This window comes from Hylobates moloch, unplaced genomic scaffold (genome assembly GCF_009828535.3).
Source record: "Hylobates moloch isolate HMO894 unplaced genomic scaffold, HMol_V3 SCAFFOLD_19, whole genome shotgun sequence".
In the NCBI taxonomy this organism is placed as follows: Eukaryota; Metazoa; Chordata; class Mammalia; order Primates; family Hylobatidae; genus Hylobates; species Hylobates moloch.
In genome coordinates, this window is record NW_026652294.1 from 51,403,593 (window position 1) to 51,416,007 (window position 12,415).

Genomic DNA, 12,415 nt, shown 5'->3' on the forward strand with positions numbered 1-12,415 from the left:
CACGGTCTTTATGCGGCTCTCAGCCTGCCTGAGCTGTGGCTCCACAAAGCCCACGGGGAACCTCATAGGCAGGGCAGTCTCAGAAATCATTGCTTTGTGTATGTCCCAGCTACATGTGTGTTTTCAAATTTCAAAACATGCAAATAGCGTAAGTCCTATTTATCTTTGGGGTCCAGCAGTTTTATATGAATTGAAGTGTGAGTGTGCACGCATGATAGTCGGTCATTCCTTATTCACCTTATAGCCCTCAGAGGCACTCTGAGGTTTGAAAAGGGAGACAGGCGTAGACACTGAGTGAGAATTTAACTGTATTAATAATGATGTGGAAAAGGGGAATGGAGGCACTGGGGTAGGGTGAAGAGAACAGCTGTGCCTGGAGATGATGGAGGGAGATTCTCCAGAGGACAGGACATCCCAGCATGGTTCTGTACGATGTTTAGGTGTCATTAGGTGGATGGGAGAGGAAAGAGCATCTCTGGACAAGGGGAACAGTGTGCATGTATATAACAGTAGAGATTGAGATGATTTGTAACTAGTGTAGTTTAGTTTATGTTGGGTTTGGAGACATACTGATCCTTTGGATGCCTGGTCCTGACTGCCTCCGGGCTGTCCCCATATCTTGGTTTATTCATCCCAGGCTAGGCAAAATGAGATGTGCCTGGACATTGTAAAGCTTGACTTTAAAGTTTTATTCCTAGTTTCCTCAAAGTCTCTATGATTTGGGGCTCCTTCCTATCTACTCATTCAAGAATCATAGGGTTGGTCATCGAGAGGTTGACCCTCCCTCCCAGAGATTTGTCCAAACTTTCGCAGTGGCATTTCCACCTACGTTAGCCAGTGGGTGGAACAAAACCAGGAGTACTTGAGGGACCTTTCTCAGCTCTCCAGAGCAGGTGTTCTCCTAGGCCGTGCATTTATGAGACCAGCCCTGCCCTAGATCCCAAGGATGATTCCTGAATGTGCAATTGTCTCCCAGTTCTTTGTGGAGTGGCAATATTCTGATGCATACATTTCTAAGCATAAATTCCTAATGGTAATTTTATACTTTTAGGTTCAAGTATGGAAGTATTTTTTCTCACATCTACGTATTTATTGTTCTCCTCCACATCCACACCTCCTCCCTTCACTCTGTCCACACCACCCCATCTCCCAGCTGTTATTCTAACTCTCTCTACAGTGTTATCTGCTTTCTTTTTGCCCTCATTCACTCCCAGCCTGCTGGCTTCCAACCTCACACCTCCTAATTGCTAAGTTCCTTGTGCACTTTTTCATTTATTTTTTTATTTGACTTCTTTTGGATCTCCTCACTTCTGTCTACTGTATCACCTCGGTTCAGTCCGCCATCATACCACACCTGATGACAACAATCTCTCCTGGTCTCTCTGCCTAACTGCTCTCCCTCCCTAATTATCTGTTCTCCACACTGTAGTCAGGATGATCATGCTAAATGGCAAATTTGACCATGTAGTTCTATTCCTTAAAATTCTTTAATGTCCCTATGGTTCCAAGATCCCAAATCCTTAGCTGGAATTCAAGGCCCTTCAGGACTTTATCCTTGCTTCCTCTTCCAACCCTGAATTTTAACTCTCCCTTCCTCTCTGCAAAACACCCCAGCCATAGTGAATTACTTAAAGATCTCCTAAAGGTTTCATGCTTTCCTTTTCCTCTAGGGGTTCTGTATGTACTATGTCCTCCAGCTCATCCAACTTATTCTCACACCGCCACTGCCTATCTAACATTTACTGTGAAACTCAGGATTTGACCTCCTCCAGGAAGCCCTCCTTAACTTCCTTTCAGCTTGGTTCAGTGTACCTTCTTTGTGTTCCCGTAGCACCATCAGCTGTTACAATCCTGAGTCATATGTCTACGAGCTCTTTGAAGGTGGAGACTGTGTCTGACTTATGTTACCCCAAGCTCTAGCACAAGCATGAAACATTGTACTAACAAATCCATGATGAGGGGATGGATATATTAATCTATGATAGTAAAACCCCAAATTGCTTAGTATAGTAGTTTGCAGTAATACTTCCAGTATTAAAATCACCCCGGGTAACTTAAAAAAAAAACAAAAAAAAAACAAAACCTAATGCAGGGTTCTCACCCTAGACCAGTTGAATCAGAATATCCACAGGATAGGACTCAATCATCTGGGGATCTTTAAAAAATGCAGATGCTTTGAGGTACAATGAGAATTGAAAATCTGATTTAAAAATTGGCTGCCAGAGAAGGTAGCCACTGTGCTCTCTAGGAGTGTCTTGCTACACTGCACCTTTCTTGCAGGGAACTTGCTCCTCTCCAATCCTTCTTTCTTCCCCCTTCCCTCCACCTGGCCCTTTCCTCCCCAGCCCCAAGGTGCTAAAGAAAACCTTTACCCTGTTTAGTCTATTGTAAGATAGAGTTGAGCCCTGATGGGTGCTCTCCCCCTGTAAATAACCCCAATATTGCAGAAATCACTGCCCTTTATGAAGTGCCAAGCAAACCAGTGCTAGTCCTGGGAAGCTGAGGAGAGCATCCAAATAGAATGGGTAGATCGTGGGGTTATCGTGTGTTATCCCTCCACCTTCTCACCCAGGGTACCCCCACCCCCCCCCCCCCCCCCCCCCCCCCCGCCAAGTGCTGGAGTAAAGCAGGGAAAAGGATTTCAGGAAGGAGATTTGAGGACACCAGGTGGTCAGGGAGGAGTTGGGAGAGCTGGAGTAGGTAGGTGAGTGATGGATTCTGCTTCTTTAGGAAAAGAAGCCCACCCCTGCTCCAGAGAAGCATCTGCTTTGAGTCTGAAAAGCTTAGGGAGAAAAGCATCACCTGGAAGCCAGCCCTCAGGGAGGCACACATGGCTTCTGAAAGTGTTGATGTTGATAAGCATGCAGGGCCTTCAAGAGCCAAAGGGACCCCACTTCACAGCCTCATCAGAAAGGAGAGTGGAAAGATCCAAAATGCTTATGTTTACTGTGGTTGTAGCTATGTGAAAGGATGTATGCTGTGGAAGGCAATAAGGCAAAATGAAAAAAATATATATGCCAAGATGGTGAATTATGGGTGATTTCCTTTCAAAATGTTCTTGAGTATTGTTTTATCTTCTCAGTAACTAAAATAAGTATGATGGGAAAAAAAGGAAGCCTGGAATTGAGAATAAATGCAGGAACCTGAGCCTTGCTAAGAGACAATTTGGTGTGCCAACGAAAACAAAAAGATTGTCTATATCTCATGACAACTGGAGCTATCCCAGGAAAGCTGGGACCAAGTAATGTTCATCAGACCTAAAAAAGGGAGAGCCATCCACCAGAGTAGATCTGCCAGACACATGGAAAGGCTGCAGGGCTTGTCATCCCTAAGGCCCTGCATTCTGCCCACCCAAGGAAAAGAGAGGATGGTGACATTTCATCCACACAGCTGTAACAGGCAGGGATGTGGTACTTCTAGGACTATGTGATTCTAGACTGGGCACCAAAAGCAGAATGAGTATCTCTCTTCCTCTAACACTGTATGGTTAGGTTCTCCTGCAATCTTGTACTTAAAATATTACTGTTTAGGAGAGCGGATTTTATTTGGGTTTGAATAGTGACCATTGAGGTTTCAGTGAAGAGAGAAATCTTAGATGAGTCTGTAGAAGTTATGAATTTCTCTATAGAGCCTCCTGGTGATTTAGAAACCATTTAGTTTGTTTTCTTGACTTTTGGAAAATATGTTAATTGTTTTCCTCATTGTGTCAGCTGTGCATGAAAGAGGATTGTGCAAGCTCCTCAGAGGTTTCTGAGTGAGATGCCTTGGGGTCTGGACCAGATAGAACCAAGACCCCAAACCACTAGGTTTGAATGTTCAATCACTTGGTCACACATGACAGTGCCTTCTTCATTAGTAATGCAGATGCTGCAATCATGTTAGGAACCAACATTTAGGAAGAATGTTTCCCAGGGCACACAGTATCTACTGGGACACACAGTCAGATGCTTCAGTCACCACAGAGCACTGACAGTCTCAGAAGCAACATCAGGAGATGGGGGAGTACCTCGGAAAGGATGCGATCAGTGTCCGTGTCCTGCACTTACCATTGTCTTTTTCACATACACCTCTTGACCTCGGGACAATCCAAAATCTGCTATTTTTGCCACATAGTTTTCACCAACTAAAATGTTTCTGGCAGCCAGATCCCTGTGGATAAACTGAAATTTTTGAAAACATTATGTATTTTCAGCCTAATGAAAGCCCCAGGGCTGAAAACTTTGGGGAATAGGAAAGAAGACAATAGTATAAAAAAGGATTTTAAAAAGTCACAATCCAGTTCCCTTAAAGTTCCCCTCCAAAATTCCCTGGTAATGGATTCTGCCAAATGACACACCACACCTTGGCAGAAGAATTTCAGAAAACGAACAAGTGAAAAACACAGGTTGTTAAATCCTCCAGCTGTAATGTAGTGTGTCTCTGTTATCACACATTATTTAGAGGCAAACCAGGCTAAGAGAGCTTAAGGTACCTCGCTACATATTATGAAAATTACAAAATTTTCGTAATATGAAATCAGATAGAAGAAAATTATAAAATTTTCATAATTATGAAAATTGCTAGATAAACACATTGTCAGTATTAATTTTTATTTAAATAGATGGACTATTCACAAAGGGATTAAAATGAGGGAGATTTTAAGAAGGAGTTAAAGAAGAGAGGTTGGCAGACCCTACAAACATATTGAAACTGACTTTAGCGGGAACTCCACAGGAAAGATATCCAAAGCAAAGTCCTCCAAACAAACCTGTTTTTGGCTCAAGTAGTCCATGCCCCGGGCCACGTCAGCAGCGAAGTGGAGGAGCTGCTGGGAGGACAGTGTGGACGCAGTGCTATTGGCAATAGCGAATGCTGGGTCCGTCTCCAGCACACGGCTCTTGCGCAGGAAGTCCAGAAGGTTTCCATGGGGCGCATACTCGATGGCCAGGTACAAGTAGCCTGTGGGGAAGGAAGAGAGCATCGACTCATCAGTGGCCCTGAACAGCTGTGACACCTAAGAGATGTGCTGTGGGAATTGCCTATAAACTCCATTTTGTCTAAAAATCACATCTAGTAACACTACCCAAGGAGCACTGGGGGACAGGAGGAAGACAGGTGACACCCTCCTGCAATACTCAAAGGGGGCCAGGCTGGAACGCTTGGTTTTGCTCCTTCCCACCCCCTCTCCATTCCTACCAAACATGCACTCACACAGAGGGCTTCCTGAAATGCTTTTACCCACTCAGTAACAACAGTAGAGTGAGTCAAAGCACACTCTTGCAGATCTCAGACACGTTCTTCACATCACCTTTTCATTTGCATTCCATTTCGATCAAGGAGCTTAGTAATATGAGCCAGGCATGTTATTCTAGTCTGCCTCTAGCTATTCCTGAGGTTGTTATTATTTTTCAACAATTAAATATCCATGTGGAAGGAGCCACAACAGGTAACTTTCTCTCCTGCCTTCTCCTCAAAACCCATACTAAGTCACCATATTGCTAATTGGGTCTCTCTGGCCACCAGAGGTTAGTTTCAAAGATTGCATTTTGCTTCAAGATACCAGAAAACTCAAGCTTTTAGGAAAAAAATAAAACAATAGTTCCTAGAAAAACTTATGGTTCATTGTCACTTTTTTGTTCCAAATCATTTCTCTCTCTTTTTTAATAAAACGTCATTTGCCCAGTTTTGTTACTTTTGTTTTCTTGGAATTTTTAAAAAATAAATTATCCCCTTGCAAAAATTTTTTTAAAGGGAATCTACTTGCTAAAAACATTGACATTTATACCTAGTAAAATGTAAAGTTATTTTACTGTTTTTTTTTTAAAGAAGAATTTTTTGGGCAAACCATGTTTTTAAAATGATGTATGAATTAGAACTTGAAGCCCAGTGCAGTGGCTCACACTTGTAATCCCGGCACTCCGGGAGGCCAAGGCAGACGGATTGCTTGAGCCCAGGAGTTTGAGACCAGCTTGGGTAGTATACTGAGACCTAATCTCTACAAAAAATAAAAATAAAATAAAAATTAGCCAAGCATGGTGGTGCATCCCTGTAGTCCCAGCTACTTGGGAGTACTTAGGCTGAAGTGGGAAGACTGCTTGAGCCCAGGGAAGGGGAGGTTGCAGTGGGCTGACATCGTGCTACTGTACTCCAGACTGGGCAACAGAGTGAGACCCTGTCTCAAAAAAAAAAAAAAAGAAAAAAAAAGGAAGCTTGAAAGATCTTCTAAGAAATTGAAATTCTAGCAAAAAAAACTAATATTGAAACCTGTTGCACTATAATGAAAGTTAGACCTAAATTATGGTATACATGTGCTTCCTCACATCTTTACTGAATTATTTTAAAATAATTTAAATATGTATTTATTAATAAAAGTTAAGGTAAATAATTTACCTTAGATATATATACACATATATATTCATATATATACACATATATATTCATATATATATATATTTTTTAAAACCGAGTCTCTGTCGCCCAGGCTGAAGTGCAGTGGCGCGATCTCGGCTCACTGCAACCTCCACCTCCCAGGTTCAAGCGATTCTCCTGCCTCAGCCTCCCAAGTAGCTGGGACTACAGGCGTGCGCCACTACGCCCAGTTAATTTTTCTATTTTTAGCAGAGACAGGGTTTCACTGTGTTGGTTGGCCAGGATGGTCTCAACATCTTGACCTTGTGATCTGCCTGCCTCGGCCTCCCAAAGTGCTGGGATTATAGGCGTGAGCCACCACGCCCGGCCTATCTTAAAATTTTAAGAGCCAACTATGTGCTAATGTGATGACAAAGCAAAATTTTAAGGGATATATTTTTGTTGTTGCGGTTTTTTTTCCCACCAAGGAAGCTGCATTAATATCGTGGTTTATTCTCTCCCGAAAGACCAACCGCAACCAAATGAAGTAAACGTAACCTCAAGATTTTATTGTCCTCAGAATAAAACAAAAGATGAAACTTAGAACTGGATCAATTGGCCATTTCTCTTCTTATCTCCTCCTGGTGCAAAGTGTCTGGATACTTTAAGAGCCAGCATTCTCTTAGATCTGCAGTGGGGTCAACACTAAAGCCTCAGCACAGTCGTCTTTGTTTCCAGAAAACTGGTTTAGTCTGTCCATCACGGCCACTTGGCTTCCTGTCATAACACCACTTTCCCTGGGCATCCAGGGAATCCTTGCCCTTTTGTACTGTGTCATTTGTAGGGTTTGTACAGAAAGTCAGGCGGGTTTAAGAACACTCACCATGTTTGTGGGAGTGCTATCAGCAAGGACAGCAGGGTGCGTGTGTGTGTGTGATGTGTGTGTGTGTGTGTGATGTGTGTGTGTGTGTAACTTTCATTTATACTCCTGTGCCATGCTGATTACTGTTTTCAGGAAGTAGCTCAAAAAATAAATGTCATTACTTCATTATTCAACCTAAGGGACATGATCTGGCTTTCAGAATCACACCCTTATTGGATCATAGAATGATAAATTGTTTGAAGCACCAGTATTTTTAGTTTAATAAATTGAGGAAATGGAAGTAGTCTCTTTTCTGTTGTTGGTGTTTGTGCTGCAAAGTCAACAAGAGGCTGTCAAGTTTGCAAATAATTACTGCATGGAGCTTTTTGTGGGAGCAAACTTTTCCATGAGAAATGAAGTTTAAGCAGAGATTCAGAACTACAAGGCCATGCAGCATGCAGAGGTAAACCCATAGAAGATTTTTGTTGTTACCTACTCACTCACCAGTAATTACATGCATTACAATAGAAAGTACTCAATAAACATTTGAATTAATAACATAAATTTAACTTTAAATGCATGTGCAACACAGGATAGTTGTATTATACATTAAAGCATTCTGGATGAAAACAAAGCACTATCGCATGAAAGCTTCTTATAATTATTTTTAAAATCCAACCATCCTTGGTTTTCATATTATAGTAGATTGCTGGCATTCATGGCTTTTAACATTCAGAATACCAATTTCCTGGGTTTCCACGAAAAATGCAAAGGTAGGCAATTAAGAAGCTGATGGTGGGGGCACCCCTACTATAATAGTAGTGGTAGTGGAGAAAACCTCTGCATGGCCAAGGATGAGGCAGGTAGGAGCCATGAATACCTTTGGGCGCTAATGGCTGAACCACATCAGAGGCTAAATAGTCCAGCCTCGGCACCTCCCTCCAAAAACGAGGCAAACCACAGCACAATCTATAAATGGGACTAGACAGACATTCAGATAGAAGATGCAACTTTTTAAAAAAATAGGCAACATTCTTAAGATCATTATCTTTCCTTATATCAATATGGAATTTGTCTGTTTTATAAAAACTCTGGCAGGAAAGACAGGAAAAGAGCATCTTACCTCGATGTTCACATGCTCCTAAGAGATTGATGATGTTTGGATGGTGTCCAAGTTTACAAAGAACTTCCAGTTCTCCTGCAAAGTCCCTGTGATCATCTTTGGAGGCATATTCTGGGAAGAAAGTCAAGGGTTGTGATTCTTCCTTGTTACACCTTTTCAGAATCAGCTGTCCCGTCCTGCCCCCCCTAAGAACCTTCAGGTACCCTCAGTCATCAGGTACCATCAACTGTATACAGCCAAAGAGATTACTCTAAAGTATAGTTTCTCGGCCTTGGCACTGTTGACACTGGGCTGATAATTCCTTTGCAGGGGCCTGTCCTGTGCATGGTAAGACGTTTTGCAGCCATCCTGGCCTCTACCAACTAGATGCCAATAGCCAATCAAAAATGTATCCAGATATTGCCAAATGCCCCCAGGGGCAAAAATCACCCCTGGATAAGAACCACTACTCTGAAGTTTTCTTGTTTAAGCCCCCAGATCCTCAGGTAAATGACTTGGTAGAGGCGGAGCTGTATCATCTTTTAGATTTTAGCTCTTCCAGCTAAATCTACCATCCAGAGACAACTGAGGCATAGAACCAAAGTTTCCATGAGACATCACCAATAATGCATGCATCTTTATTCATTAATTGTAACTTATTTTTTTACAAACCAGTCTCAATCTGGTTGATTGAACTAAACAAATCAAATCCAAATGGTATCTTATGGAAGTTGCATGGGAATCAGGAAACTGAGTCGCATCTGCTTCTATTCTTTTTGCCTTGTCTCTCCACTAGCACTTTAACCAGATGGAGAACCCACCAGGCACCAGAATGAAGAGAAGGCTATTGGTTGGTGCATAAACTGATCAGTCTTGAGTCCAGGACAATGAGCTATTACTGTTTTTTTTTAAAAAAAAAAAAAAAAAAACACATTGGGTGGCAAGGGTAGGAGTGAGGTGCTGGTGGCCATAAACATGGCTGCTCATGCTTAGAAACTGTGACAATCGTCTCATGAGGGGCTAATGGTACTCGTAAGTCAAGTGCTCTGTTCATACTACAGAAGCCTCATTGAGAGTCAACATGTTGGGAATATTTTTTTTAAAGAAGTTCTTTATAGTGAGGTTGTCTGCTTACTTCAGTAACTGCCCTTCTTTGGATGCACTGCTTTGCCTGCAGGATGTATCTGCCCTGGTGCCTTATTAAGCTATTTTCCCTCTTCACGTGGGCACAAGACAGAAAATCAGGCTCACAATAGATCCCAATAAAAACTGCCTTCGTAAGATTCTACACCCCTCTCCTCTCTCACTATCCTCACTGCTCCCCAAAACTCCCTGTGACTAAAGTAGCAAAACAGAAAAGGGATTTCTGGCTGTTTTGCAAGTAGTTTGTATTGTTTTTAAAGAAACATATTGCTGTTTCTAATCATAGATAATATTTTGTTTTGTTAGTCTTCTTAACAATGCAGAAAGCAGAGATGATTTAATAAGATTTAGAGGTAATTCATAGATTTAATATTGTGGTCCAAAAGAAAAATCTGCCAGCATCCTTAGAGAGCTCTTAAGATGGAGCTCCACAATGATAATAGTTGGTCACATTCTCTGCTTTAATGCACCACATTCCAAGCCTGTATTTTGTAAAATCAATAGTGCAGCCTCACAGTCAAGTCTTAACACAAACTGCGCTTTCACACAGAAGAGAAGACAGCTAGCTAATTTGCCAGTGAACTAGTCATTCTGCTTTCTCTGAAGATATTTATTATCAAGTATTATTAGATGGGTAGGTACCAAACAGTCTTGAAGCTGGAAAAGATTTAGTTCTTATGACCTTCAATCAGTGGTTTTCTCTGAAACTTGAGTGTACAGAGGAACCATTGAGAAAGCCACTTAAGAACACAGATTTTCATATGCTACCCAAGAAACTCAGATGCAGTCAAACAAGGGGTAGAAGAAACCCAAGTAAATGCATTTCTAACAGTGTCCCCAGGAACTTATATACAGTTAACCTATGAAGACTGGTTTGCAAAATGTGGTCCCCAAACCCACAAGATAGCATCACTGGAAAACTAATGAAAAATGCAGATTCTCTGGCCCTGCCCTAGACTTACTGAGTCAGAAATTGTGGGGTAGGGCCCAACAGCCTGTTTTTAAACAAGCCTTCCAGGTGATTCTGATGCACACTCAATTTTGAGAAGCACTGCTTTAAGAGAAACAACTATACTCCCCAAAAGTTAGCCGTATATGACCAAGAATCTATAGTATCACATCCCAATGAATCAAGACAGTGGTGTTTAAATGGCTCCTGCCTTTGTATTGATATCCTGATTATCACAGGCTCAACTTCAAAGGAAGCATAATCTTCAGTTGCAAATAACAGCTATGTCTGATACCATGCCAATTTTTTGTAAGACCATAGAGGAAAGAATCAGCAGGAAATCAGGTTTTCTCCACACCCTCATGCAATGCTGACTCTATCTGGTCAACCACTGACCTTTCATTCTTTTGATGGCAGCATCCATCCGTAACCCATCCTTCTTGATGCGCGCCTTAAGAACTTGGCCAAAATTGCCCTCCCCAATCACATCTTGAAATTTGATGTCATTCCAGTCAAGCACTGGATAAATTGTAGGATCTGGGTTGTTTTTGACCTTCCTGTTTAGGGCCAGAGTTCCTGAGTTGAACTGCACAGCTGGTTCTTCCCTCTGGAAAAAATAATTATTTCATCGTTTTGTGTCAGGATTTTTCATAATTCTAAGGGGCATAATGTCTTCTGGTTGGCATCCACACCAGATGAAAAAATAGTATATTTAATTATAGACTGGAAAGGGAAATAGGTTTTCATCACACAGGCCTGCCCTGATAAACCAGCTGCCCACAGGGCTGCACGGGCACAATTCTGGGCCTCCCCAGAAAAGCTTGTTGATTAGCAATGTCTGTAAAGGGTGACGGAGGATGGAGTAACAGTACATATGCCATGTGTTTACCATCCTTGCGTTAGTTGTACATGAGTTCCCTAAAGTGCTGTGAAATGAGCAAGTGTTCAGTTCTGGTTTGGAAACTAACTTGGAGAGCCTATATGGGGCAGCCACAGGATGTGCCTCAGTGAGAGCTTTCTTAGCATTATCTTGATCCTGCTCTATTTTTAGTGCACACTCTTTCTCTCTCGTAGTAAGGCTTAGAATCCCTAAGTCCACTCTGGCCACAGGATGACTGAAGCTTAGAGCCAAACCCAACACAGTATCTCTTTCTCCTGAATTCAAATAGCTGCTGGTGCTACCATGAAAAAGCACCGGTATTTTGACAGGCTCCAGCACTTCCAACCCCCTTGCTGGCCCTTCTTCTCCGGCGACAGCCTGAGTTGAGCCAGCTCTGGCATGGAGTCAGATAGTGAAGTTCCTCTTGTCCTCCACGGAAGGGAAACTTGGGGACTCATGCACATGGGGTACACCTCATTTGAATCATTGCACTCAATGCATTATATACAGAATTGATAAAGTCTGGTTCAAATTAATTTTACAGGGCCTGAACCCACAAACTAGATACATTTTCAGGCTTTAGTATACCAAAAGAACTCAAATAAGATGCCTCTTGGTAAAGTGTGATTTTATAGGCCTTTGCTACTGCTTAGAATTGCTAGATGAAAAAAAAAAAAAAATGAGGCAGTACCAAGTGCCAGGAACTCTGACTTCAGACGAGGGTACACAGGAATGGAAGACACACACAGGTATATATAATTCTTATACATACGAGGGGTGATAAGATTGAGGGACTTATCAGAAAGAAATGGGAACTGGAAATAGGCAAATGTGAGGAAAACCTGTCTAATATAATACGTCATTACCTATCTCACCGAGGTCTGGTTACCCTCTGTCCTTCCTTACCAAAAATGTTCAATTTATGCTATTGCAAGATATCATCTCTGGGGACTTATTACTAGGATGACCATACATCTCATTTCAGCAGGCAGGGGCAGACCTAGTTTCCTGCATAATTTACTAAGAGCACCCTTTTCACTCTTAAAATTGTTCTGGTTTGGATAAGAAATTAAAAAGTCATACTTTTTTCCTCCCATTTCATCATGAAAGCCAAAGAGAAGATGAGGCTTGCCTAAGGCAAATATATAAGTA

At 41.9% G+C, this 12,415-nt stretch overlaps 1 protein-coding gene across 5 annotated transcripts in view; it reads right to left on the reverse strand.

The window, feature by feature from the left end:
* Positions 1 to 12,415, reverse strand: part of TEK (TEK receptor tyrosine kinase) — a 125,125-nt gene that overhangs the window by 12,660 nt on the left and 100,050 nt on the right. For all 5 annotated transcript variants that reach the window (XM_032137824.1, XM_032137825.2, XM_032137826.2 and 2 more), the window contains 4 exons: positions 10,780 to 10,990; positions 8,313 to 8,423; positions 4,748 to 4,938; positions 4,047 to 4,160 (listed from right to left, as the gene is read on the reverse strand). In XM_032137824.1, coding sequence (XP_031993715.1) covers positions 4,047 to 4,160; positions 4,748 to 4,938; positions 8,313 to 8,423; positions 10,780 to 10,990 — 627 coding nt within the window. The remainder of the gene's footprint in view (positions 1 to 4,046; positions 4,161 to 4,747; positions 4,939 to 8,312; positions 8,424 to 10,779; positions 10,991 to 12,415) is intronic.